This window comes from Pteropus medius, unplaced genomic scaffold (assembly GCF_902729225.1).
Source record: "Pteropus medius unplaced genomic scaffold, Ma_sr-lr_union100, whole genome shotgun sequence".
NCBI lineage: Eukaryota > Metazoa > Chordata > Mammalia > Chiroptera > Pteropodidae > Pteropus > Pteropus medius.
This window is the reverse complement of record NW_024356335.1, coordinates 3087902-3115760: the sequence shown is the minus strand read 5'-3', so window position 1 is coordinate 3115760 and position 27859 is coordinate 3087902. Positions and strand designations below refer to the sequence as shown.

The window sequence follows — 27859 nt, the reverse complement described above, 5'->3', positions numbered from 1 at the left end:
CTCTGTCCCTGCAGACTCGGGTAGGTGGCCCCGTGGGTGACTGCATTATAATCTACCATTCATATATACATATAGTTCCTCCCCCCGTCACTTTTAAATAGTACATTCTTGACCGATGAAAGCCGGATCAGCAAGCTTTATTTTGTGCATCTTTCGCCCAGCACCACCCAGCGCTCCCCCAAGTTGATGTGTTCTGTAACATAGGTGGCCTCTTTCTGCCATTTGTCTTCTTGTGAGACATTTTTAAGCCCTGTTTGCTGACCAAAGGTATGCAAGGTAGGCCTGTTGTGAAAAGCAGAAGGAAAACATCATCCAGGATGTTTAAACATGAGTCATTGAGGCTTGAGGGGTTTTCAAGGAAATGGTCCAGGAAACAGAGATGAAGACCAGCGAGCAACGAGCAATCGGTGCTGGTCCTTTGGCAGTATAAAGGGTGTCACACACACACCCCTAAGGCCAGGCGGGCTTGGCCAGTTGTACTCATTATAATAGGAAGAAAGAAAAATGAAGACAGATCATGACTTCAGGACAAATGGAAAGAGCCAGCTACTGTCAATGGCCTTTGCCAGCAATGTGGTGCAATATGTCTGCACGTCGGCTCTCAGTGTATCAGCTTTGGGCGGTGTTCCCATTTCCAGGATGGCACCCTCAGGGATATTCCTGTAATCCTGCTGGAGAAGAGGCTCGCCCGATTCTTGACCGCTGGCCTGCTGCTCCACTGCCTCACAACTTATCTAAGCCTCGAGTCTAATTCCACCATTTTAGACAAACTGGGGCTAAAGAGGGTAAGTGACCAGCTTAAGGTCATGGTCAGGCAGAGGCATGGCTAGACACCAGACCTCTGGACTCGCAGGTCAATGCACTTTCTCCACCATGCCCTTGAGTACCTCAGGAGACCCAGGCTGGCGAGCGAAGCTGGCTCCTACGTCATCTCTTACGCTGCACGCCAGCCCACTGCCCACTCGCCTGTAAGGGAGTCCCGGTAAGAGACCTTGTTTTACATTAAGGAGCAAGTTGGCTCCAGCAGCATAGGAGCCAAGTTTAATCCCCACCCGCTTCCCAGCCCTCCCACAACACGTACATTTGCTCATTCGGTTTTCAGTGTGCACCTACTGTGGTGACAGGTCCTGGCTAAGGATATACAGGTGAGAGATGGTCCAGGAGCCCTACTGTTATGGAACGTACAGGCTAGTGGGAGAAACGTGAATTGAGTAATCTCCCTCATCAATATACAATTGATTACCAAATGAAGTAAGTGCTCCGAAGAACAGGAACAGGCGCCATAAAGTCTCTGTTAAAGGGGCCTGACCTAGAAGGGCTGCTAAGGGAAGGGCTCCCTCCCCGAGTTGAAATCTGAGGAGTTAACAGGCTAAGAGGGACAAGGTAGAGAGAGGCAACAGCACGTGCAGCCCCAAGCTCTGTGGCACAAGAGCTCTGTGGGACAAGGCGGATCAAGGGAGCCCAGGGGCACTTCTGCAGGCCAGCGGGGGAAGGATGCGCCAGGGGTTCATTCTGGGGCAGTCTGGGCGCAGAGCGGGGCCCCTGACAATCCAGTCTCCGCCACACAAGAGAAAGGTTAGACACAGACCTGCTTCTCCCTTCCCGGATCGCAGTGGCCTAAGAGCTTCTTATGAAACCCCAATCTTTCGAAAAGAGTGGTTACAGAAACGACGACGGTGCCCATGTTCGTGAAGCCCGTAAAACTGAGAGGCCAGAGGGGCAAACACAGAGGGAGACCACGGCGCCGTTTGCTCTAGCAGCATTTTTATTTACAAACAGCAATTTCCATCGACTTTATTTATACCATAAAAAAGCCATTTACAAGCAAGAAACAAGAATTCAGAACAAAATTAAGCAGCACTGAAATATTCATGTCACAAATCTAAAACAAAATGAATACAAGAGTAAAATATCATTTGAATAAATAGTCTTAAATTCATGCTATAAAATAATCCTTAATGGCAAGTTACTAGTTGATACAGCATCCGCTTAGCTAGCTTCATTTACTTCATATGGTGATGAAGTGTGGAGTTGTGAGGTTACCAGTTTATATTGCAAGATAATGACACTGTTAAGTCATTCAAATTGCTCAACCATTTATAACGGAAAAAAATGTTAGCCCTACTAATAAAAGTGGTGAGGGAGATGGTTTTCACATTAGAAAAATGGTCATTCTCAAAGAAACCAGGTAAGTCTACCTCTTACTATAGTCAGGGCAGCAACCAAAGGTTGAATTCACAGCATACTTGTCGCTGAGGGGCAGCGAGAGGGCCGTTCACTGAACCTGCTGCAAGGCTCATGCCAGGACTTGATCCAGAACTGCCACAGCCCTGTCTGTGCAGACCCAGAGGGGAGCCAGAGAAAGCGGGTTCTCTTCCGGGCCGAGGGGTCAAGCACTGGGCAGAAACAGTGGAAATGCTCTGGCACTTACTGAAAAAGACGTTATGTGGCGTGTGACAACCATTACAAATTTGGAACAATGTGAATGACTCTTCTGAACTTTCAGTTCAGTTGCACTGAGTAATATGAAATCTATGATTTATGAACTAGATAGTTTCATATAAAGAATTTACATAATTCCCCAATACTTTCATATATAAAATTTAATAAATAACCCTGACCAGTCTAGAAGCACCATTCAAGGGGCGTGTCCCCTTGGAAAATAGTTTAGGTGTTGCATATTTGAGTCCCTTTCAGTGGAGGCTTCACAGGAAACCATTACAGAATTTAACAATAATGACGACGACAAAAAAAAAAAAAAAATCACAGTAATAGAAAAAGTTGTTAAAATAAAATACACTGATATCCTTAAAGTAAAGCTCATTCACATGGATGATTCCCCCCCTCTCCCCAGCCCTTGTTTTGTGTGTTCCTGCAACTTCTTCCTAGAGTCTAGGCCATAAAAAACAAAAGTAAAAACAAAGCCACACACATAAGTATGCAGGCTTACGGTCCGGGCTACGGGAAGACAAAAGACTTGGTTATGACTGTTATGTCATTAGAAAAGACACCTACTCGTGCTCTGGAAGATTTTTAAATGATTAATTTAGTTCTACAGTATATTCTGCTTAACAGTGAACCGACAGTTATCCTTTCTGTTGTAAAAACAAAACAAAACAAAACAAAACAAAAAACAAACTGCCAAAGCAGAGCCAATTGGGAGGTTTTCCGCTGACCAAAAAATTAACTTGTCTTCATATACTGTATTTACAAATATAATTTCTAAATGTATTTACAACTTTAGTAGAAATTAGAGGGTAGAGAACTGATTAGAATGAAAATAACTGTTTAGAACCATAAACAGTAAAAGTATAAAAATCTTCATTTTCACAGTTTGTAATAACAGGTAAAACCCCTACAGAAAAGGACGCTGTCACTGTCTTCACATTGTCCGTTATGGAAAAGGTAGCTCAAAGAAGAGACTCAATTATGAACAAACCTATATGAATTCAGGATATATTTTACTGTAAAAGATTTCTTCACATATCACTTTTATCTTAATTGATTTTTGCATTTGTTATAAATGAAACATCTAATCTAAAACTGTACAGAAATAGGGACTTTGCTTTCCAAAAAGTCGCTCTAAAGAGTTACACAGCGTACTTCGTAACCTCGGGGAGGGAAGAGTTCTGTTCTGTGGTCATGTTAACCCTCCTGGCACATCCTCATGTGACAAGGCACAAGTGATTGCTACTGCCCGATGTGAATGGAGTAAATCTTTCACCCGCCACGCACACTGAGGAGCATGACAGTACGCACGCTCGGAGAGGCTACGCAGCTGTGTGCTGGCCTCGGCGCCGCCCCCCTCGAAGTCCCGTGGAACCTTACAGTACTGTGTTATGGCTTGAGAATTCATTCTTAACACTGCTAGCAGTGGAAAAGGGTAAAGTGTAGCAACATGAATGGGAGCAAGTGGAACTTGCAAAATGTGGAATTAGGATTATTAGAGAGAGACCCGATCGATTTTCTGCCCCTTTACAGTCCCATTACAATGTTTGAACCTGAACTGTACAATCAAAGCAATGTATATTTTTGTCAAAGACAATTTTGGATAAGTCACTCTTTGGTAAACTCAAACCAGTTAAACAAATTTACAAATACAAAGAACTCCATGTAAGTAAGGTTAAGACTGACACGGTGACAAGAACCAGGACATTAAAGGTGCCTGCCCCAAGCGTTTGCTCCTCCTGCCTTGTCTGATGTATCACAGAAGACTCTGGAGACCTAGCAGAAGGCCCCCGAGCCTGAGTGAAAAGGAGGTTCGTCCCTGAGCCTCACCCCTCATGTCCTCGATTTGGGCATTTCTTGTCACAAACTTAATTTTGTTAACACAACATAAATTTTTTGCATTTAATTCTTTAAAAAAAAAAAAAATCAAAACGAAACTTATTCGTGTAAGGAAACAAAATCACAAACGTTTACCTGAAACCCCAGAACATATTTAAGTGGGTAAACACTGGGGGTCCAGCCTCCCCTTGAGGCACGCGGCTTTGACGGGAGTTGAACAAGTGCTTCAGGGAGAGAACAAGCCCCTTACTTAGGCAGTTTGACAGGAAAAGGCATACCATATACCCGATTTAGCAAAAGCTGCTCCTCGGGAGCAGCAGGATTAGAGTGTAATCTGTACGTAGTAACACTGATGTGGAGCACAGTTCACGCGTGAACAGATCCTGTGTGCTAAAGAGACGCCGCTGCACGGCCACCGCCCCCGGGGCCATCACGCGCGAGGGCCCGAATGGTTTATCTTCTCAAAATAAACCCCCCAAAACAAGCAACAAAAAAAGGACCTCCCCCCAACCCCCACCATTCTTGGTATTTTAAGAGCCAAAAAAGCATGGAAAACCAGCAAACGTCTACTGTCGAACTCCTTGAACTCCTAGCCTCTGAGGTTGATCTTTTCGTTTGCTTTTCTTTCAGGTGGTTTGTGCTGGTCTCCTGTGGGGGACGCACTGGTTGTGAGTTTCAGAGCCAAGGTTCTCAAGCAGAGAGTCTGGAGTGCTGACATCCTACCACAGGCGGCCTGCAGCACAAGCTCACCACCAAACTGCTCCCCAAATTACTCTCTGGCAGAGCATGAAGTACTAGAGCAATCTTGTGAGGCCCGTTTTGTTTACTAGAAGCACAGGGGTGAACAAAACACAGAACTGAAGACATTTGCTAAAGTACTAATAAAACATTATTCAGATAGGACTCAGGTATGTTTTTATACAGTAACGTGTTTGCCAGCACATGCTTTTGAGGTCTCTTTTCAAGCTATAAACTCAGAGGGAAAAAATAGTAATTCACTATTACCATCTGATTTCACATTTTCTACAACTATACTGACCTAAAAGATACATAACATAAAGATAGCACCACGTGACCAAAACAATGGTGACACACACAGATTCGGTGACACACAGAGTATCTTAGGGGGCTTTTGAACTGGTGGTTTCTTTAAGCAGGAAACACTGAGAGAGTGGGGGAGTCACTGAGGCTCTCGTTAGCACACACAATTCTAAGATAGATATATTGCTTGCAATTCCCATAGAGTATATCTTTACAAAAGTACAAATTCCAAGTTCTGCAGTTTCCCTGGGAACTGCATGTAGAAAAAGCTGCTGTGCACCTGAACTGGCTGTTTGAAAAGAGAAAGAAAAAAACAAAAACAAAAACCACAACACTGCTTGGAGAATATTGTAGACAGAACTACAAATCCCTTTCCTTCAGTGCGAGTTGTAACTCATGGTAGAGAGTGATCCCATTTAGTTACCTGGTATGTATGTTTCTACAGTACGGAATGAAGGTAGATTCGTAGGCCAGTAAAAACACTGAAAACCACTGCTCCTTTGGGGTTGGCTAATAAAACACTACAATATGTAAAAAGATCAGCACCACGGGTCATCCAGCTTACCCACTGGACAACTAACAAAAATTCCAAATGGTTTCCAACTAGAGTTGAATACATTTTATGGCATTTGGTTTATGTATTTGTTATGAAGCAGAGCTATGAACACTGTGATTTGCTTTGCTTGCTTTTGGACACAATGATTAATATATATGAAAACCTATGAACATTCTTTTGTAAGGGAAATAAAGGGGCAAAACCCTAACATATTAGGTAGAGATGAGACAGAGTCAAAAGCCCTGTTCACATTGTATTAAATTATATATTCCTCTTACATTCACCTCAACCAGAATAAAATCAAATTTGAGAATGTATATATACTATATATAATAATCACTTTATTATATATATATATAAATTGTCTAACTACTCCGTAAAAGTAATTTTTAAATTAGAAAAGTTACCCATTTGTTTCAGCTGACGGCATCCTAGTCTCTCTCCACGGAAATGCACTGGTGCCAGTGCACGGTGGCACCAGCGAGAGAGCAGGCCTCTCGGCAGAGGACGCAGGGTCAACCAGTTGGCATAGCTAAATCCCTGGCATTATGGATTAAGAGTTCAGCCAAAGAGGAATACTGTCAGCCTGTGTTTTCCCTGGATATGATGCCCTTCATGCTTTGAGCTCCTTGGGGGAGGGAGGGCGGAAGAAAGGACAAACACAATGAAGTGTTCCTTCCAGAAACCTTAGAAAAACTGCCAAGAGACCAAGAGATTTCCAGATGGTTGGGAAAACTAAAGATTACAACAAAGCAAATCACAAATATGCATTGATTAATGTGCTTTGTTTGGGTGCACTTCTTTACCCTCTTAATCGGGAGCATCGGACACTGTGTGAATTTCCATCCGGGCATCTAGGGCCATCTCTGAGGCCGATGCATCATTTTCTAGTTTCTGTTCCACATACACATCTGTTCTCTCGGGGGACTCTATGCGACTCCTGACTTCGGCGACGCCGGGGTGGTTTTTCCGCAGGTGCTGGTTGAGGGTACCTTGGAAGGGAAAGCACTTGCCACAGATCTCACAGCGGAATGGTTTGTCGTCAGTATGGCCCCGGATGTGGTACTCCAGCTGGTCCTTCCGCGTGTACTTCTTCCCGCAGAACTTGCACACGAAGGGGGTGATTCCCATATGGAGTCGCATGTGCCTGTCAAGGCTTCCCTTCTGGTTGAAGGACTTTCCACAGTAAATACAGATCAGCCTCTCGTTGTACGGGTACCAGTGACCTCGTGCACTCCTCTCCCGGGGGCTGCTCTCGTACCCGGGGTTATTCATCGCAGCCTCGCCGTCAGAACCCTGCACCAAGCCCTGCAGGTCACTGTGCAGGTGGACAGACAAAGCCCGCTTTTGGCGGGCACGCCCGCCTCGGAAACAGCTCAGCATGGACCTGGACGGGCTGGAATTACTCAAACTTCCAAAAGCTTCTGAGACGCTGGCCGGCTGTGAGGCCGCCTGGGAATAGGAATACGCGTGCTGGAGCACGGAACCATAGGAACCCACGTTCACCGCCACGACCTGCTCCCCGTCGACCATCTCCGTGTGGTAGCCATCGTCCCCCAGGGAGGAGCTGTCGGAACAGCTGGGCCGCTCGGACTTTTCCATCTTCACCTTCACCTCGGCGATCTGGCTCTCCCTCACCAGCAGGTCCCCTTGCTCGTGGTCCCCCTCGATCTGGATCTCGTACTCAGAAACGCTGCCGCTGCTCCCTCGGTCCGAGTGCCCTTCCTCCTGCAGGCGGCTGCGCAGAGCTTTGCTGGGCGTCGTCTCCATCCGCAGGTCGCCGCTTGTGGTGGGCTGCCGTACCTGAGAGCAGTATGGCGGGGAGATCTCAACCGGGTTGGCGAAGAAGCTGCCGTCCTTAACTCCATTCCGACTCTCTGGCGTCTCTTCAGCGCCGACGGTCACAGAGTCGACGTCTCCCACACTGATTTTGGAATGGATGCTCTCCAAGATCTGCGTGCACTTGTCGATGACACACTGCATCTGAAGGAAGCTGGCTGCCGTCAGAAAACTGACAACATCCTTCAGCTGCAAGGACATTCTTCCAGTGTAACAAAATGAGAGCAACTGTTCAAACACATTGGGATTTTTAATCACTGATATTGACAAGCCACTCATGGTACTTAATGCTGAATGGTCCCGGAAATATGGGGAGCTGGCGGCAAGGACTGCCTTGTGGGCTCGGAAAGGCTGACCCTGAATGTGGACGATGATGTCACATAGTTTCCCTTGCAGGCGGAGTTCGTTTAGCTGGCTCAGAACGGTGCTGCTGTACTCGGGCACGTCAAACTGAATAAAACTGCTGCTGTCCATTTCTACTGACATGAAGCGTAATCTGCGGAAAGAGAGAGTTTCATAATTTACCAATGACTTCTCACTAAGAGTTGCAAAAACACAAGCTTGCAAAAATAACGCCATCATCACTGTAGCTACTGCACCTCCTGGGCTCTGCCTGAGCATTCCTTCTCTTACTTATTTTCAGTCTTTCCTGTCTTGGCTAATTCATCTAAAGCCGAGTAACCAAATGATCAATTAGCCCAGTGCCCTAACTGCCTAACTTGCATCTTGATCAAAATTAAACATGTCCCACACATCCACGGAGACCTTCGGTCCTTGACAATTTGGCATGAACCAAATATGCTCGTGGACATTTCTGACAGCACCAAATATCGAGGACTGTTTGGAACGGATGAAATGTCTCCATGGACATTCTGGACAGGACCAAAGGTCCTGCAAAGGTTTTTAGACAGCAGGAGTAAAAAGGAGTGATGGACATCACAAGTATACTGTAATCCACGAGTGCTCACAGCACTGGCACATCTAGTACAGAACGGTGCTGCTGTACTCGGGCACGTCAAACTGAGCTGGTGCCCCCTGCCTGGAATCTGCAGTACTGAATCACTCAACACTACGAAAGAGCGTATAGCCCAGGCTGCATTCCCTGGCCAGACATAACGAAATTAGATCTAATATTTATATTTCGGTTTTTAAAACCCAAACAATAGAAACATAAACACCATCTGAACAGTACTGAATCAAAGACAAAATCAAAAAGGAATAAAACTATTTAGAAAACAAGAAAACTCACATCAACTCTGCAGCAAGAAGCGTTTAGGAGTGACGTTTACTTATATCTTCAACTTACTTGAGAATGCACTCAAAAAAAGATGGACAGGTAAGTGATAAAGTAAACACAGCAAAATGTTAATAAGTACAGAGTTTAGATAGTGAGTACGCGAGTATTTACTGTAAAATTCAACTTTTCTGTATGCTTGAAAAATTTTCATAATGAAAAGTTGAGGGTTTTGAAGCAACAACAACAAATTTTAACATGGAAAGTCAGTACCTTAATTTTTATCATTAAACAATAAAAATAAAAGAAATCACTCATGAGGTTAGTAAAGGAAAAACAAATTAAACCCAAAGAAAGCAAAAAGGTAATTAATACAGAACAGCAGATAATCAGAGAAAAAAAATAAATTATAAGACAATGTGAAACTAAATCCAAGGTTTTTGCAGGAAAGGATAAATTGGTTAGTATGACTAGATCACATCATAATTTTTTAAACCAGAATTTTAGTTGAAACGTGTCATTAGTTAAAGAGGAACACGATGCCCTCATTTATCCTAGATTTATGACTGAAACCAGTACATAATGAACATATTTTTAGGATAACATAAATTGGCAGAATTAAATAATAAGAAACAAGCACTAAAGCACAATGATCTTCAGGCCGTTCAAACTATTCTAGATGACCGTTAAAACGTTCAAAGCATCTCAGTTCACATGGCATAAAGCTGATACCAGAGATGGCAAAGAGCATAAGGAAAATTGTCAACTTTACCTAAGTAAACAGATTTTAAAGTCCTAAAGGAAATTCTAGCAAATATAACTTATTGAAAGAATAATATAATATGACCAAAAGTAAGGATGGCCATATGTTAGGAAATATACAAATAGAATTTGCAAAGTCAATTTAAGTCAAAGGAGAAAAACCATATGGCCAAATCAATACTATGCCAAAATGCATTTCAGAAAGCTAAATGCCCTTTCAAAGTAAGGGAAAAATACTCAAAAGCTAGGAATAGAACAATATTTTCTTAATAACAGTATGTACTGCAAACCAATGACAACATCATCCTTAAAAAGGAAACGTCACATCTTTATTCCCCACACTGTATTTATTAGAACGCACTTCCATGAGCTAGCCTCAATATCCTTACTTCCCAGGGATTAAAAAGCACATCAGCATAATAACCCATCTGAAAAGTCCTGCAGACAAGAATTCTATTTAACTCAACAGTTTGCAAACTCATTTAACCATGAAACTCCTCTCTCAAGGTACATGAATTAATATTCCAAAAAATTAGTGTTCCCCGGTGCACACTCTGATAAACACTTTTGTGAAAGCATTCCCGTCAGTGCCTGGGAAGATACGAGGTTGTCTACCCATCACTCCTCGTACTTAACATTGTTCTGGAAGTTCCAGCCAAAGCAAGACAGGAGAAAGTTAAGGCATACAGCCATTAGATGGGAGGAGGTGAAATTACCATTCAAGGAAGATATGACTAGTTACATAGAAAACGTGAGAGAATCACTTAAAAAAAATCTGTTAGAATCAGGATCTAATAAGTGGAGGGTTTCAAATATTACTGTACACAAAAAAAAACACAAGATAATAAGAAATTACAATAGTAATATAAACTATAAAATACCTGGGGGATAAACAAAAAATGGTCAGGATTGACAAGAAGAAAACTGTAAGACTTCAATAAGGACAAAAACACGTCTAACAGAAGGTACAGATCATGCACCTGGCAGGAAGATTTGACGCTATAAAGATGGATACTTTCCTGCAAATTAATTTATAAATATAATGTAGCCCAATGGGCATTTATAAATATAATGCAGCCCAGGGCAGCCTGGGTGAGGTGGGCGGGGACAAAAAAAAAGATTTAAAATTGTGCTAGAACATTGCTGTCCAACAGATATACAATGCAAGCTATATGTGTAATGTTTTCTAGCCATTACATTGTTTAAAACTAAAAATATAAAATTAATTTTAATATACTTTATCAACCCAATATATCTGAAATATTATCAACATGTAATTGATATTAAAATGTTGTTTAAGTCTTTGAAATATGATGTGTATTTTATGCCAACAGCACATCTCAATGTGAGATAACCACACTACAATAGCCACATGTGGCTAGCAGCTACCGTACTGGACAGTGCAGACCCAACAGAATAAATACTGAAGAAATTTGAGAAAAAGAAAAATGCAGGCAAACATATAGATGTCAAAATGTATGATTAGACTATAATTCATTTGGTAAGTATGGGCTGAGTGTCTTTGATGTGCCAGGCCCTGGGGATCTAGGAGAGCTCTAATTCTCTTGTTAAAAAATGTGATAAAAGCTATGAGATCTTTCATAATGGGGAGTGGTGAGAGAAGGCTACTTGAACAAATGCTATTTCAGCTGAGACCTAGAGGTCGGCCACATGGATGTGGCGGGGAAGGGCTGCAGGGAAACGTCCAGTCTGGCAGACAGAAGGGATCGCGTGTGCACAGATGAGAGCCTGAGTCGGGGAGGGAGGGAATGCTGGGGAGGATCGTGGCACAGCTGGGACAAGGAGCAAGAAGGGCAGAGGCCACCGGGGCTGTTCAGGCAGGTAGAAATCAGACCAGGATGGAACTCGTGAGCCATTTCCGATCAGTGAAAAAGAAAGTATTCTTGAAATAGATGCTGCTCGGATAATACAAATAAGGAATAATAAAGTTAGATCCCTTCTTCATGACATACCCAAAAATAACTTCTAGAGAAGGCATTTTTAAGCACACAAAGACCAGAAGAATAAACAGGAATTTAACTATAAAAGTAAATGTTTATGTATATAAAAAATACCTTTTGTCAAAAAAAGGACAAATTATGAAAAATACAACATATGTGGCAGAGATGTATAAAACTCTTACAAATCAATAAAAGTCAAATATAACAATTGAAAAATAGGCAAAGACTATGAAGAGGCTAAAAAAAGAAATCAGAATAACCTTTAAACAGAAGTAAAATGCTTAACAACTTCATCAACAAACAAATAAAAATTAACATGAGACACAATTCTTTCTCAAATTGGCAAGAATTCAAAACACAACCCGGTGGGCATATTATAGGGAGAGGGCAGCTCGGATACCCCTGGGAGGCAAGTATAATAAAAGCCTTAAAAATGGGCATTTGACTTAGCACTCTAGATCATAAAAAATCACGAATATAGGCATAATAACTTATCCATAAGAATATTCAATTACAATAGCAAAACACTGGGAACAAGTGAAATGTCCAACCAAAAGGGAATTATTAAAGTACAGTATACCTATATGCTAAATACCATTGCCTTTATTAAAATGATGTTAAAGAAGAATACAAAGGTGCTTCCAAAAATGTAAGCCCCATGAGGGCAGAGATTTTTATCTGTTTTCTTAACTATCTGCCAGATTACTGCCTGTCGAATAGAAGAAACTCAATAAATATTTGCTGAATGAATATTGAATAACAGAGCAAAAAAAATCAGGTAGCAGATCAACTGCAAATGAGCATGAGGGATCTTTATGGATAATGGAAATAACTGGTCTAAAACTAGATTATGGTGATAGTTGTACAACTTTATAAATTTACGAAAAATCACTTAAGATAGAGGAATTTTATGATACGTAAGTTATACCTCAATAAAGCTGTTAAAAAATCAGGTAACAATAAAATTAAGATATTTCTAAAAGTATGTATGCAAATACATATATTAAATATACACAGAAGTAATACTGAAAGAGTAGAAAATGGCACAAATACTTTGGAGGGCATTTTAGTAATATCCACCAAATTACGAGCGCACGGCCCCTATGCCTAAGCAATTTTAGTTCTAGGAATTTACTATGGCATTGTTCATAACAAGATTCGAAACAAACTATCGAGAGGAGCTTGGTTAATCAATTATGGCATATCTGCACTCAAGACCCCTCTACAACCAGAAGAAATAAATGAGGAAGCTCTTTAGAACTGATACGAAACAATCACCAGGATACATTGCTGACTGAAAAGGTGAGATGCAGAACAGTATATGTGTTATATGTATGAAGCAATATGAACACACATGCACATACACACACACGCACCCCACTGTGTCCATACATACGTATATGGACATGCACAGAATACTTCTGGAATGATAAACTAATACAACCTCAACTGCCTCTTGCAAGGGGGATGGGGTAGCCGGAAGGCCTAGTCACTTTCAGGGAATCTTTTTAGACTTAATATTTCTAACCTATGTGAACGTCTCACTTATTAAAAATAGGAAACATTTAAAGAAATTTAAGACACCTCATCCAGTTTTTAAAAAATAAGATCATAAACTATTAGGAACATGAATTTGGAGTCAGATCTGAGTTCAAATGATACCTGCTTTCCACTTGGGCAAGGTACTTCATAACCTTTCCAAGGGTCAGTTTTCTTATCTTTAAAATGGGATAACGGTCTTTGCCTCACAGGTTGTTACGTAAGTAGGAAGCACTTAGCATAACGGCTGCTTGGCACATGGTAATCGAGGTTAGCTATTATAGGCTCTTTTCAGGGAGACAGGATGGTGTAACAAAGAGAATGGCTTTGAAGTTAGGCTTGGACATGTATCCTGGCTCTGCCACTTTCTAATACAAATAATAACAGTGAACATTTAAATAGCTATGTGGCCTTGGACTAGTCAGTTAACTGATTTCTTTATCTAGAAATTCATGCAATGAATGTGCTGTAATAGCTTACATATGAATACTTGCCTTGTGCTACACACCTTATATATGATAACTAATTTGATCCTCTTATGAACTCTGCGAAGGAAATGGTATGATTGCTCCCACTTTATAGATGAAGAAACAGGAAAAGAAGTTAAGACACTTGCCAAAGGCCCCACAGCTATTAGATGAACTTGGTCTGGCTCCGGAGGTGGTGCTGGATTCTACACCAGACTGCCTTCTAGAAACACGGACACTTCCTGGCGCCCAGCAAATGTCCAAATGTTACCTATTCATTACAGCATTTTCATGACACAAGAGTGTGTAAATAGTGACTTTTGCAATTAAAGGGCAAAAGGAAGATGGGTTTAGGCTTTTTAAAGGTGCAGAGTCCTGGGCAGAAAGGAAAATCATAAAGCATTTCTGAAAGAGTCTGTAAAACTGAACAGTTTCCCCATGAGGCTTCCTCCTCCTCTATGTGGCTTTTTACCTTCTTCTCAAAGTAGAGAACCACACTTGAAAGAAAATGACTAAAGAGAAAAAAAACGAAAGACCATGATTAACACCTAAGCGAGGGATTCCATTTTTCTGCAAAATGAGAAAGGAAGTGCTTCATTCTCCTTTACATTCACACCTTCTTTCCGCTGCGACAATGAGATTCAAAGACTCAGGCCTAAAGCTGTTAACAAGCAACACCGGAGTAAGAGTCTTCTAAAAGACTGACACCCGGAACCTTCAGGTAATTGAAGTCCTAGGCGCATCACCACGCTAAAGAAAGTAAACGACATAATTAAAAATCACAAGTTCTACAGCCAACGACCTGACTTATCAGGTCCAGTGGTTCCGAAGTAAAGCAAGTCAAACCCTCTTACAGAGACATCAAGTTCAAATAAGATCTTCCACGCCTCTGTATCAGCAGTCTCCCGGCATGGGCTACTCACTGGTTTCCTGTAGGTCTTGATTTCTCCCCTGTATGGAATGTAAGTGGGCCTATACCTAAGTTACACCAATGTTTAATTAATTTATCTTTAAAATAAAATATATGCATGTGGTCAAACTTCAAATCACAGTACAGAAAAATATAGAATGAATAGCAAAATTTTTTCCCAGTTCCTCTTCCCAAAGATAACCACTGGTAAGAGTTTTTAGGTGTTCTTTCAGAGAAAAACTGTAAATATCAGTGTAAACTGTTCTGTACTCTGCTTTTTAAAATGTATTTAATACACCTTAAATTCCTTCCATAGCAGCACAGACTCACCTACCTCATTATCTCTTCCGACTTATTAGTACTCCACGGATGGCTGTGTCACAATGTTCTTAACCAGTCCCCAAGTGATACCAAAGCAGGAAACAATTTAAACAGTCAAAGTATTTCCTCCTAGCAAAGGAAGTGCTGGGCTATTTTTCATTTCGATGAATAATGCCAAATTATCTCCCAAAGGGGTAGCAAGTACCTTCCACCAACAGCACATGGAAGTGCCTGTTCCCCCCACAACTGCCAACAAGGGGTATTAAACTTTCTCACTTTTGCCATATTGATAGGTTAAAACCAGTATCTTCTAGTTATGATGTGCATTTAATTATAAATGAGGTTGATCATCTTTTTTCATGTTTAATGGCAATTTGTCTAAGTCTGTCTTTGAATTGCCTACTCATATTCTTTGCCCATATTGAATTTGCCCATTTATTGAATTGTCGGAACTCTTCGCAAATTAAGGAAATTAGCCTTTTGTCATATGTGCTGCAAGTACATATTAGACTTAATTGCAACCACTAAATGGCATACTGACTGGGAATTTAAGTTATTTTTCTACATTTACAGGAAATCTTCATTCAGTTTCAATCTTCTGCATGCACAAAACCAAAGGGAATTCGAAGATGAATAAGAGTCCCAATCTTGCTTTTGATACAAGTTAATGCAGATGCCTCCCAACTCAGAGAGATACGAGAATGGAATTCACTTTTGATAATGCAGAGAAGTGACTTATATTAGCTTTTCATTTAGACTAAGTTTGCGGCGGCTTCAGAAAACAATAATGAATTTGATTATTCCACTCACTAAATACATCAGAATCAATAGTTTTTAATTCAGCAGATTAATCACTGGTCTTTCTGTCATATTAAGCAAAAAGTAAATAAAAATCTCCAAACTAGGCATTTCCATTGCTATATTTTAATTTAAAAAACAAGCATATATAAGCTATTTTTCTTCAACAGCATTAATACTTACTTTAAGAATGCTTATTTTGTTTTTGTTTGTAAAAACTACGCCTTGGGTAAAACTGTGAAATACTTCTTTTAAGAAACATACATGGAGAGGACTTAGTTGAGACAGTCTGTTGGGAAGTTCAAAATCGTCAGCTCCTCCGCTTCCTCGTAGTCCGCTTCTGCTCACTCAGCCAAGGGACAAGCGTCTTGCTCGTTCAGTTTCTTTAATTTGAGAATACTTTCACATCCCTGGAAGTGGCTTTCGCCTCTGCTGATGAGGCTGCCACCACTGGTCTCGACAGTGAGTTCTGGGAAGGAACACCTCTGCTGTGGGCAGTCTGGACATTCATCCGTGTGTCCAGCCACTGCCACACTAGCTATAGTGATTGTAAAATGGGATCGCTGCTCCCTCTCACCACACTCTTTCCTTTCCCCCTTACCTGGGGATGTCCAACATCATCATTAATGACCAGCATTTACTGAATGCTTGATATGTGCCAGGCATGTCGGAAAGGCCTTCTATGTATTATTCCACTGGATCCTCTTGACCTTCCCCCAGCAGGCAGGCATTATTACCCTCACTTTAGCAATAAGGAAACTGAGGCTCCAAGAGGCTAACTTTTCCAGGACTGTTCCAAAGTCTGCTCACCTTGAAACCCTATGCAATAAGCCCTGACCCCTGCTTCATTTGCCCAAGGGGGAGGGGAGGACCAGCAGAGGGAGGCAGGAAGAGCTGAGGAAAAGGCAGGATGAAAAGAAAGCCTGCCTTAGGTTATACTCCTTTCTGAGGGTGGTGGCCAGAAAAAGGGATAAGGACAGGTGGCAAAAACCCCATTGCTGCCCAGGGCCCCTACTCCTTCCTCTGTGAGTGCGTTTTAAGTAATATCCATCAAAATGACAAATGCACATCCCCTGTGACCAAGCAACTTCAGCTCTAAGAATTTACTAAAGCACCCTCTTTCTAGAATAAAATCTCCCTCTATTCTAGATCAAAATCACCAGTAGAGGTAAGGACAACGGTTAGAAAATAAGTACCGGGTGAGACTCTCCAGCTGAAGTGTATTATGTCTTCCACATCCACAGCTTTTATCCCCTTTTCTCCCTCAGAGCCCCCAAACCTACCTGATTTTACCTGATTTACAGCTAACTTTATATGCTGAAGCTTCAACTAATTAGAAACCACTGATCTAGGGCTCAAGTAACTGGTCCTTTTGATGTCTGAAGGTGAAAGTCACAGACAGCAGAAGCTGCCAAAAAGACACAGGTTCAGCCCAAGTTCAACAGAATTCAAAGCAGCACTGAGACTGGTGTTCAAAAAGCAAGAGCAGACCGTGAGGGGCTCTCCAGGACTGACCAAGCACCGAGGACACCAGCGCGGCCAGCGCAGGCTGGGGCAAGACAGAACCACGAGGAGTGGAGAGCAAGCTGGTTCGGGGAGAAAATGGACCCACGCTGCGGAGTGAAGGCAGACTGGGCTACGGGAGGAGAGAGGCCACTTACATAGCGAGGCACTGTTGGCATAAGCCACAGTGGAAAGTGGTACTGTCCTGAAAATTACCATACAAGCCAGCCTGGGGCAGTCCTCCCACAGACCTGGAGTAAAACTGAAGGAGAGGGGTCCTAGAGATAAACACGCGCGCAAGCTCCGAAAAGGAAACCAAGATCTGATGCCGAACCACAGGACGACAGGCTGCTGGAAAGCTTTGTAAGATCGCCCCCAAAAGAGTACAGGCTGTATCACCGCACCCCTAAGAGATGCTTTAGACAGGGAAACCACAACCCATCAGACCCTGAGAGGTGAACAGCTCCCGGTTAATCGACACTCGGCTCTTCCTTCCGTCCCGCTCCTCCCACTGAGTTTTGGGCAAAAGAGGAGAGAAGGCTTTCCTCATGACTAAAGACATGTGAATTACAAAAAAAAAGAGAGAGAGAGAGAGAGATACCGTTTGTAACCCATCAGACTGGTGCACATTTTAAAAGGGCTGGCAAACGTAATTCTGAGGGATAATCTGGTAATATCGATCAAAATGAAAAAGGCATTTACCATTTGGTGCACAAGTAATTGTAGGAATTGAGCCCACAAATATACAGCACTTACAAAAGTTTAAGATATATGTAATGAGGGTGTCCACTGAACATTTTTATTTGCTATAGCAAACAAAAAGGGGGGAGGGGAGAGGAACAACCTCAAAATCCACAAGAGACTGGTTCCAAAAAGCACAATCGATAATGAAACACTACACGGCCAAGGAAACAGCTCTAATATTTAGCCCAAACCAGCAAAATAGAGAACAATATGTGTATATATATGTGATTCCCTTCATGTACTTTCCTTAAAAGAATAAATATATGCTGCTGTAGCCATTCTGGAAGGGATCACGTGAAACTGGAGAGAGGAAAGAGAAACAGACTTTATATTTTTGAATGTTTTTCTTAAATAGCTGTATTATTCTTGCTAAAAGTTTTTTCCTAAGACACGTTATAGGATTTTACTGAAAAATATATACCTTTTTAAATCGAACAATCTAGAGAAAGGCTGCAAATGGATAATTACTGCATCAAGCAATTATGGAGGCAGAAAAGAACTGATAGAATAAATAAGACTGATTACTTCTGACCAAAAAGAGATTTTGAAAAAGGAAACAGAAGAAAAACTTCACAATGGAAGTAATATTTGAACAGGATTTTGCATTTCAAATGGAACAGAAAGAACACTCAGGACGGAAGGAAAGGCAAGAGCAGAGAACAGCAGAGTGAAAATGTACGGTGTCTGGGGCAGCAGCCGGGGCCCAGGTACAAGGGTGACACGGAAAAGAGGAGGACCACAGCTGGAACGTGGAGGACCTTCAACACTAGATTAGAAAACTCAAACCAAACCTGCAGCAACCAATCGGAACGTGGGTCCGGACAAGGACTCAACAGGGCTTGGAGACTGAGGGATGCTCTCCATTCTCAGAGGCAAGTCAGTTCGGCCTCAGACAAGCTGAGTTTACGGCATCTGGGTAGTGCTGTCCAATAAGCAGTGGGAAGTACGGGGCTAGAGCTGCAGAGAAACACCACACCTGGAGACACCACTGGGGAGTAACCAAAAACTACTGAATGAGGATGGATGTGGTAAGAAGAGGTTACTCAAAAGAAAAGACAGAAAAAAACAAAAGAGCTGAGAACAGAAAAATCGTTTGCTCCGGTAAGAAGTGCTGTAATATGATATTTCATGAAAAAGGTAACAGCCACACCCAGCCCTCTCCTTAACACATCATTTCAATGAAGAGTAAAATTCTGCATCATGCCTTCTGATAAGCTGCAAGGAAACTGTATAATGAAAACCAAAACCAGTGACATCTTCTCACACTGCTAACCCATTTTCAAGAGAACCTAAAGTTGTGAAAGGACACTTAAATGTCATCTGGGCAAAACACCCACATGGGCCCTGAAATCCCCCCACCAACATTCTTGAGTAAAGCCCTGGGGCCGTTTCCCCATAATGCCAACCTGAATGAACGTGCACAACCTAAGCAATTAGAGATGGGCTGATTTGGGGGCCTCCCGTGCTGCTGAGCTCTCACATTCTCGGTGCCAAGCTAAGGGTAGGGACTGTGTGCTCTGAGCCCAGCAGTGTGCCTGGCAGAGAGAGGCTCTTAAGATGTCAGCTGATGGGACCTAAATCAAGGTAGTGGCCCAAAATCCATGACTGCCATAGATTTTGCTGCACCCTTCAGCTTTCAACTTTTCCTGCTGAAGACCAGAGACACGTAGGTCCATCTCTGCCCACAGACACAATCTAGCAAGGTGGCTCATGCTCCGCCAGCCCATCAACACTCTAATTTGCTCCACTTCACTTAAAAGTACCCAGTGACACGTCCAAGAAAGGAAAGCAAGGTTATACATTTGGAAGTTGTTTTAGGTACCAGGAGGTACCCATTATTCTCAATCAAGATGCCCATGATTCCAAACCCAGACATGCACCTGCTGGCTTCAGTCACTTGCTGATACCGGAGACACAACTCAAGCAAGGCTTTCCTTGTTCAGGCACCTCCATCAGGCACAAAAGACCCGAGGATCCCCAATTTCTGTTCTCATACAAAAAGTCATTTAAAAGACCGCAGATGGAAGCAGTAGGGAGGACAGGCCTGGGAACGGCAGTAACAGCGATATAAAAAGAACTTATCTAGGTATTTCTGTCTGGGTCTAGATCAAAACTAAAATCGAGTTGTCATAAATTATAATCTAATCCTTTAGAAAGCAGCAGCCGGATAACACCAGGGCTGCAAGAGACATTCTGGGGCTGCTGAAACCCCAGGCAAGAAAAAAATAAATAAAATGGCATTCCGTGATGGGTATTCATGAGGCACTCATCCTAATTTAAAAGAAAACAAGTCTAGAGTTCTTACTGCATTAATTCATGTGAGCCTGAAAGAACATTTTTATCCAAACTGTTAGATTTCCTACCAAGGCGTTAACATTCTCCAAGTCTGCTCAGATACACTAATTCTGAGAGTGCGGTTTGATCTGACAGTGGGGTTTGTCTTCCAGTCAATGCAAACATCAGAAGCTTCTTCTGAGCTTTCCTAGTAGGGCAGGAGCGGTCTCTTTAACCTCACCAGCAACGTTTAAAAGCCAACAGTCACCGAGCTCCCACTGTGTACCGTATGCTAAGTAAGCTCTGGACCTGCTCGCTGAATCTCGTAACACCTTCATGGAAACTGCTACCACCCCATTCCACAGATAAGAAAACTCAGAGACTGAGGACCTTTCCCGCGGTCACTAAGACTGGCGGAGTCGGGGTCCGAACCGAGATTTGCTTACTGCTGGCAGTTCAGGGGGCGGTGGACCTGGAAAATACGTAAATTCCACCTCTAATGACAAAAGGATTAGAAAAACTCACCTGGAATGGCTTTCTTCCATGAGGTTTTCTATGCCATCAATATCAACCAGAAAACAACCATTAGAAATTAAGCTATTCAGTTGATGACTTTCGCTAAGCTAAATTCAGCAGTCTGTCAGTTACAAAACATTAAGTGGACACAATTAAGAAGTCTGAGAAACATTAAGCAGAATTTAAGCTAAAGTAACATGAAAATTAATAGAAAATAAGACAGAATGATGGATTTCTAGATCCACGTATTGACATTTTTGACAAGTGCCTGAGCTGGAAGGTAGAAGCAGGATCCAGAGACACGCAGAAATCCACAACTCAGTAGATAAAACACTGAGGTTCCACAGCCTGTCATTTTTCCACATTGATATATTTACACCTAATATTAATAATAATGAGGAGGAGGAATACTGAGGAATTACTAGCTGCTGCAAATTTTACTACCTCTTTCATATACTTCTTTCTTTTAAAAGCTCATAGCAACCCTATGAAGTGGATTTTATCCCCACACTACAGAGGAGAAAACAGGCTCAGAGACATTATATAAATTGCACAAGTTCACAGAGGTAGTAAGCAGCCTTGCTGGGATTCAGACCCAGCCTTTCTGACAAACCCAGGCCTGTCTGATTCCAGAGCTGACGGTCTTTCTTTTCCCACAGTCTCCATTCGAAGAATTACATGACCTTTTTTCTTTTCCTATAATCAAGAGTAAACATTTTAAGGTTTCAAATATTCGCTTTATGATATCGGCACCCTAAGAATGAGAACTGAAAACATCCACCTTGAATGGCAGCATTAGACATAAGTGATATATGACAGAGAAGCTGATAATAACAGAATCTCCATTAAAAAGAGGGGAGGTAATTTTTTTTAAAAAAAGTTGTTTATCAGCAAAAATCAAGAAGTATTTGAGTGCCTATTATAAAACTCCAGCTACGGTATTAGATACTACAAGGGCTCAGAGAGATGTATTAAGACACAAAGCCCTCAAAAAACTCTCACTCCAGCTGCGACAAGAACAAGTTCAATAACCAGGGAACAAGTACTGAATCCTGTGCTTTAGCTTCTGAGCGCCACAAAGGCATGAGGGTAGGGCAGTCAGGGAACACCCTCTGGAGGAAGTATATCTTCAGCAGGGGCTTGAAGGAAGTGAAATGGAGAATTTACACAGAGAAGAAAAAGGAGGCCAGCACTTCAGAAGGGGAAACAACAGGAGCAAAACCCTAGAGGCAGTCACACTCGATTCCGAAGGGGACAGGCTGGGAGGAGAATAAGGCAGAGAATAAGGTTCAGGTAGGTGAGGAGGGGCCAAACCAAGGAGAGCCTTGAAAAGACAGGGTTGGCAATGGCTGGACACACGTGACAGGCAAGAGGCCTCTACTAAGCTTTGAAGGGTGGTATAAATGCAATGGCCTCTTGGCTAATCTAGCCATTAAGCTCTCTGTTCCCCTCCTGCAAAATGATCAAGAACCAGCCCCAGTCTCCCGCCCTCACCACTGCCTCTGGAATAGTTTCAACTTTGGCCTAGTGTTCGAGTTCCTTCAGGAACTAGCCCAACCAATCTTTCCAACTGTTCCCTTCCTATATGAGCCCTTCTCTACAAGGAGACTGGTCTATTCACTATCTCCTTAAGATCACTGGGCCTGATTCCTCTTTTCCTATCTGAATCCTACTCACCCTTTAACAGCCAGCTCAACCCCCACCCCTAAGCCTTCCCTGATCACTTGGCCTATAATGACCTCTACCTCTTCTTCCTGTGAATTCTACAGCATACAGTCCTGTCTAATCAATCGATTACCTTTTTACAGGTAAAGTCTCAGCACCCAGTGTAAGGCTGCTCCGAGGCTGTGTGTCTTCTACTTTCCCCCATCACATGGAACAACAGCATCTTGACATTTAATAAGCAAGCAAACACTCAACTCTTTTTTTGACTTCCTATATTAAGTTTGGCATTAGCATAAAGGAAGGATGGGGGAGGTGTGGGGGGAACTTCTGAAGTCAGAGACCAGCTAAGAAGCTGTTGCAATAATCCAGATGTGAAGCAAAGAGGGCCTGAACTAGGGAACAAAGAGAAAATGGGCAAATATAAACAACAAAAAAATTTTGCACGCAAAAACTCAGCGGGATGTGATTGACTACTACTATGAACAAAAAAGCAAAGGATGAATTATGATTAGGATAAGGTTTAGAAACACTTCTTGGAATCATTTTAAAGCCTGTCTGAAACCAAGTGTGTTAAGTGGCCAAAAAGTCCGTATCTGCAAAAACTGTTCAGTGAAACTGCCCAGTATCTTGAACCAGGCACAGTCCTTCCAATTTCAGGCAACAGAATGGTAGACCTGGAGAGAGGTCTCTAGAAAGGTAATCTAACAGCCCCACTGAATAGATGGGGGAAACTGAGGCCCAGCGTGGAAGAGAGGTGCTGAAAGCCTCAAAACTGAGACTCCCGGACTAGTGTCGCCCTAAAGCACAGCCGCCTAACCCAGAAAGACACTTTACACCCGCAGGTCAGCCTAGCCTTCCGTAACGGCAGGACCGACTGAAGGCGAGAGTGACCATGGAGACGTCCAGGGCCAAGCATGACGCGTCGCCGCCTATTTACCTGGAGAAAGGCGCTGGTGTGGGGTCGGGGCTCGGCTACAGCCACCCGCAGGGCCGACCCCAAGGCTCGGCCCTGTTATCCATGGGTTTCTACCATCCGATCTCCCGGTACAAAGGGGGTGCGCCCCCAGGGGCGAAGGGCCCGGAAACAGGGGATCCCCAGACGACCGGGGCAAAGGCTGGAGCGCTCGGGGCAGCTGACCGAGCGCGACCCTCTGCCCCGCCAGAGGCGCCCGGACTCCGGACCGAGCACGGTTGGCCCCTCGGGGGCGCGCGCCTGGCCCGAGCAGGTGCCCGGGGCCTCCCGACCCCGCCCGGCCTCGACTCCAGCCCGCGCCGCCCGCCAGCCCGCGGGACTGACCAAGCGCGGAGGCTCCCGCCCCGCCGCGCCCAGAGGGAGCCGGACAGCAGCCGGGGACTGCCCCCGGCCCCGCCGGCTCCGCCCGCGCCTCTCCCGCCGCACGTCGTCCCCGGCCGGCGCGCCTCACCTGCCGAGAGCGCCGCGCTCACATCGCCCGCCCGCGGCGCTCCCTCCGCCGCCGCCGGCGCCAGGCCCGTCCCCGCCGCTCCGGCTGCCGCCCCAGCCCGCGCCCCCCGCCCCCGGAAGCGCTTCTAGGCCCCGCCCCCTAGGCGCCAGCACTTCCGGGCAGGCGCGGACCGGGAAAGCGGCGCTGCAGAACGGGCCTGTCGCCGGACTTCTGAGTCCCGAATTCCGCTCCAGGAGCGTCCCGGAGCCTGGCCGCGGAAGATCGGGAGAGCGGCAGCCTTGGTCCCGATTCCGGGAGGGAGCGGCGACGGCTCTGCTCTCCAAGCCTCCCGCCCGTGTTCTCCTCAGCGCCCCTTGCTGGCGGGAGGAGGACTCGGCAGCGGGACGCGCCCCGGGGCTCCCGGAGCGGAATGGGTGGGAGGTCAGGACCCTCGACCCGCCATCACCTGGGGCCTGTGCCCACCCCCCGCTCGGCCCTCCCCTTCCGAGACTCTCGCTGTCATAGCCCTTCCGGCTCCTGCCCCGCACGGGAGCTGCGTTTAGAGGAGCAGCGGAAGGCAGTAAAGTGTAGTGGTTAAGAGCACTGGTCACTTAACGTAGGACCTTGGGCATATTTCCTCTCCCTGGAAACAGAGACTAAAATTCCGAACTTGAGGTTATAAAACCCTTGTCACAGAGCAGGCCTCAAAAAATGTGCATTGCCAGATTCTTGGAGGCATCCCAATCTTGACCGGGTGGGAGTGGGAGCATTTTACTCTCCGCTTCTGTTGAATTTAATACCCTTTGAAGAGCTGCCCTGTGAATTTTGGTGGACTCCTGAGTAGTTGGCAGAAGTCTCTTTTTCTGACTGTAATACAAATAAACTACGAAAGATAACCAGCTCCTGGTCAGGGTATAAAGCTGAGACTTCCTGATGCTACCTCATCCTTTGCAAGCAAGAACTCTCTCCAGGATCCGTCCAGTAGTCATCTTCCAGTAACCACAGCTACCCCTTGTTAAACACTGTGCAGGGCACTCTGTAGACACTTTATAGACGGGCCCTCCTTTAATACGCGACCCCAGGAGGTAGCCATCTATTATTATCCCCTTTTTATCCAGGAGGGAACTGAGCCTCAGAGAGAGTAAGTGACATATGTAAAGTCACACAGCTGAATGACAGGAGGAGCTCCCCTGTGTCTCTGACTCCAGACAGGAACTTCTTAAGGCAACAATATTCCAAACACAGAATTTTAGGTAACCAGCTTCTAACTGCAGGCACCTGGACAGACAATGTCACTCTAATTACTATTCATCTTGAGCTGTTTCCCTGAGATCTGTCCACAAGAGCGAGCCCAGGGAACCCAAGGTCACAGGAATGCATCATCTTGTCAGGCCAGGTTCCCTCAGGACCACTGGGCTGACTCACACGCCCACATGAGTGAGTTCCTGTGAACTTACAGACCAGCGGCAGACCTCATCATTTTGATTTTTGCTAAATTTGTTGGTAAATCAGGGTCTTTCTGGCTATAATAAGGTATTCGCATGTCATTAAGGACTATACCCACTGAAATGTTCCCAAGTATTTATCTTGGTGCCAAGTGTCCAAGGTTATTGGTCATCTGTCCATTGGACATCGGATATTTCCCTCCTAAATTTATATTTATTCTCCCATCTAATTGGGCTATTAAACTCAGATATTTTCCAGTCCCCTGCTCTTGTTGTTTAGGGATTATGTGTCAAAAAAAAAATCCCAACCAATTGATTTTAGTTAGAAAATTGCCACTTCTTCATAAATTGGGGTGCATGTGTTTCTGGTTTCCCATAATCTTTGTGGCATTTTAAATGGTTTAGCCTATTTGAAGTCAAGGAGAGTCCAGAGGGTAATGTATGAGCCTCATTTTAATTTATTCCACAGTTATCCAATTTCCCCAGCACTGTTTATGAAATGATCAAATTCACATTTCCTCAGTCTGGGGTTAATTTCAATCCAGTCAAGGAGGGGTTTTGCCATAATGGGGGTCAGCGTTAGTGACAGTGACAGCTGGTGTTCCTCCTCCTCTTCTTCATAGGCACATGGTTAAAACACACCACCCAGCCCCCCCGCCCCACCATGTCACATGGTAACTGAGATAGTGTGTGAAGTGCCTATAAAGTGAATTCCCTTCCTCTCCTTTCCTCTTCTTCCCTTCCTAGGACAGATGTGGCCCGAATCGCCATTTCTCATCTATTCCAATTCCCTGAGCTCTTGGAGAATCAAGATAGCCAGGTTATCTGATCCCAGCCTCTCCTTCTCCACAGGAGACCCTTCCTGCCAGAGTCAGGCTGTGCTACCTGGCTCTGGCCTGCTTCGAAATCCCCAGAGTTTGGCAAAACTCGTTGTCTGTGTTGGCGCCTGTCGGAGTCTTTACAGGACACATGTAAGTTGTGAGTGTCCCTTAAATGAAACGACATGAATTATTTGGGGTTTCCTCACTCTTGCTCCCCTCCCCAGGACGCAGTTGATGAGCCTCTTCCACCTGCCTCACCACCCGAATAGTTCTCAGCCAGCAGGGGGCGTCTGTTTCTCCAAGTCCCAAGATGCCCACTGACTTCTAGAACATCCCAGTGGGTTGGGTTCCTTCTACCAGGCCACCTCTGTATCATAGAGATATATAGCCTCCCTTCCCACAGTGAGACTGGGCAGTGAGTGCTGTGGCTTAGAGTTCAGCAGACCCAAGTCTCAGTACCCCCCGCGTCCCCAGCCACACACGAGGCCCTAGATCTGGTGTGGAGAAGGCACTCACACCGCGAGCGGCACTCACACCACGAGTGTTGGCCTCCTCGCCTGTGTAAAGAAGGTGATGGCACCTACCTCGGCGGGTAGATAACATAATGTGTCCAGCGTGGCGCACTCAGTAATTATTCTTGGTCAGAAAGGAAGCAAAGGAGGAAGGATGGCTTCGAGACCCCCACCCATTTCCATGAGGCCTTTTCTCACTTCCTGGAAAGACAGCTTCCTCTCTCCTCTCTTCCTGTCTCACCTGTCCAGCTTCTGGGTGGGTCTGGCTACCCCGCTGACGTAATCCCTGCTGACACCCACTGGGCCCAGCTGCGCTGACCCTGGAGTCCTTCCCCACTATCGTTTTCTTCCTGGTCTCCTCTCTCCCGGTGTCCTGCTGAATCTCCAACACTGCCCCTTGTAATGGACTCCGCTGGCACTCTCTGCATCTCCTTTGTAGTAACCACAATGGTAATTAATTAATCACCTGTACAATTATGAGTTTCATATCTGTGTTCCCTGTCACTCGCCTGTAAAGTCCATGAGAATGAGACCTGTCTGACTTCTTTCCCGCTGTTTCTCCAGTGCTCGGTACTCAGTAAATGTTTGTTGAATTAATAGTTAATGAGCGGTTACCCGTTTTTGTTTCTAAGACTGTGTTCCTTGAGGGCAAGGGCTGTCTAATGCATTTCCTCTGCGCCCTGCAGAGAACCTGGTACGGAATAGGCAGCAACAAATATTTGCTGAGGGAAACGAAGAACGAACAAATGAATGACCGAACTGAGAATGAACCCCCATTTCTCTTCCCCTTCTGCCTGCATCGCACCTGACGACCGAGTCTCCCCATCTGTATAAATGGTCTCTTGGTCCTGACTAGCCCCCAACGTGCGGCTTTCCTTGACCCGTAAGGATGATAGGTGAGAAGAGAAAGGCCTTCCGTATCTGTAAGGAATTCTCATTTGAAAAATAAGGTTTTCAGGACACGCACATGGGTCCTCTCTACCCCAGTTCCCACAGAGAACATACCAACCTGGTCAAAAAGGATGGCTACGTCGCAGGAGAGGGGACACAGATACACATGGGACCACTTTTTTGGCCCAGTGCGTTTCCCAATTTTCATCCAAGCCGTTGACTGCAAAGTTTCCTATTCACACTCGGATATGCTGTGGTAGGTGGTGTTGCATGGTTAAGAGAATGAGTTCTTAAGAGTTGGTGTGGGTGAATCACTTATTCTTTTTTCCTTTGTCTTACTCATCTGAAAATGGGGCCAAATATTACTGAA

The 27859-nt window shown here is 44.3% G+C and overlaps 1 protein-coding gene and 1 long non-coding RNA gene across 3 annotated transcripts; one reads left to right on the top strand and one right to left on the bottom strand.

The window, feature by feature from the left end:
• Nucleotides 1-1743: 1743 nt before the first annotated feature.
• Nucleotides 1744-23927, bottom strand: ZBTB34 (zinc finger and BTB domain containing 34). 2 transcript variants are annotated; one of them, XM_039861650.1, is made up of 2 exons: nt 23842-23927; nt 1744-8219 (listed from the first exon to the last, which is right to left on the bottom strand). In XM_039861650.1, exon 2 carries the CDS (start codon nt 8207-8209, stop codon nt 6695-6697), a length of 1515 nt encoding a protein of 504 aa, XP_039717584.1. In that variant the 5' UTR covers nt 8210-8219; nt 23842-23927; the 3' UTR covers nt 1744-6694. The 2 variants fall into 2 exon arrangements, with proteins under 2 accessions (XP_039717584.1, XP_039717583.1); XM_039861649.1 differs by lacking the exon at nt 23842-23927 and adding an exon at nt 22551-23328.
• On the top strand, nt 23914-27859 carry LOC120601728 (uncharacterized). The gene is made up of 3 exons (XR_005652520.1): nt 23914-24261; nt 26118-26236; nt 27285-27859. It is a non-coding gene; the product is annotated as an uncharacterized LOC120601728 (long non-coding RNA).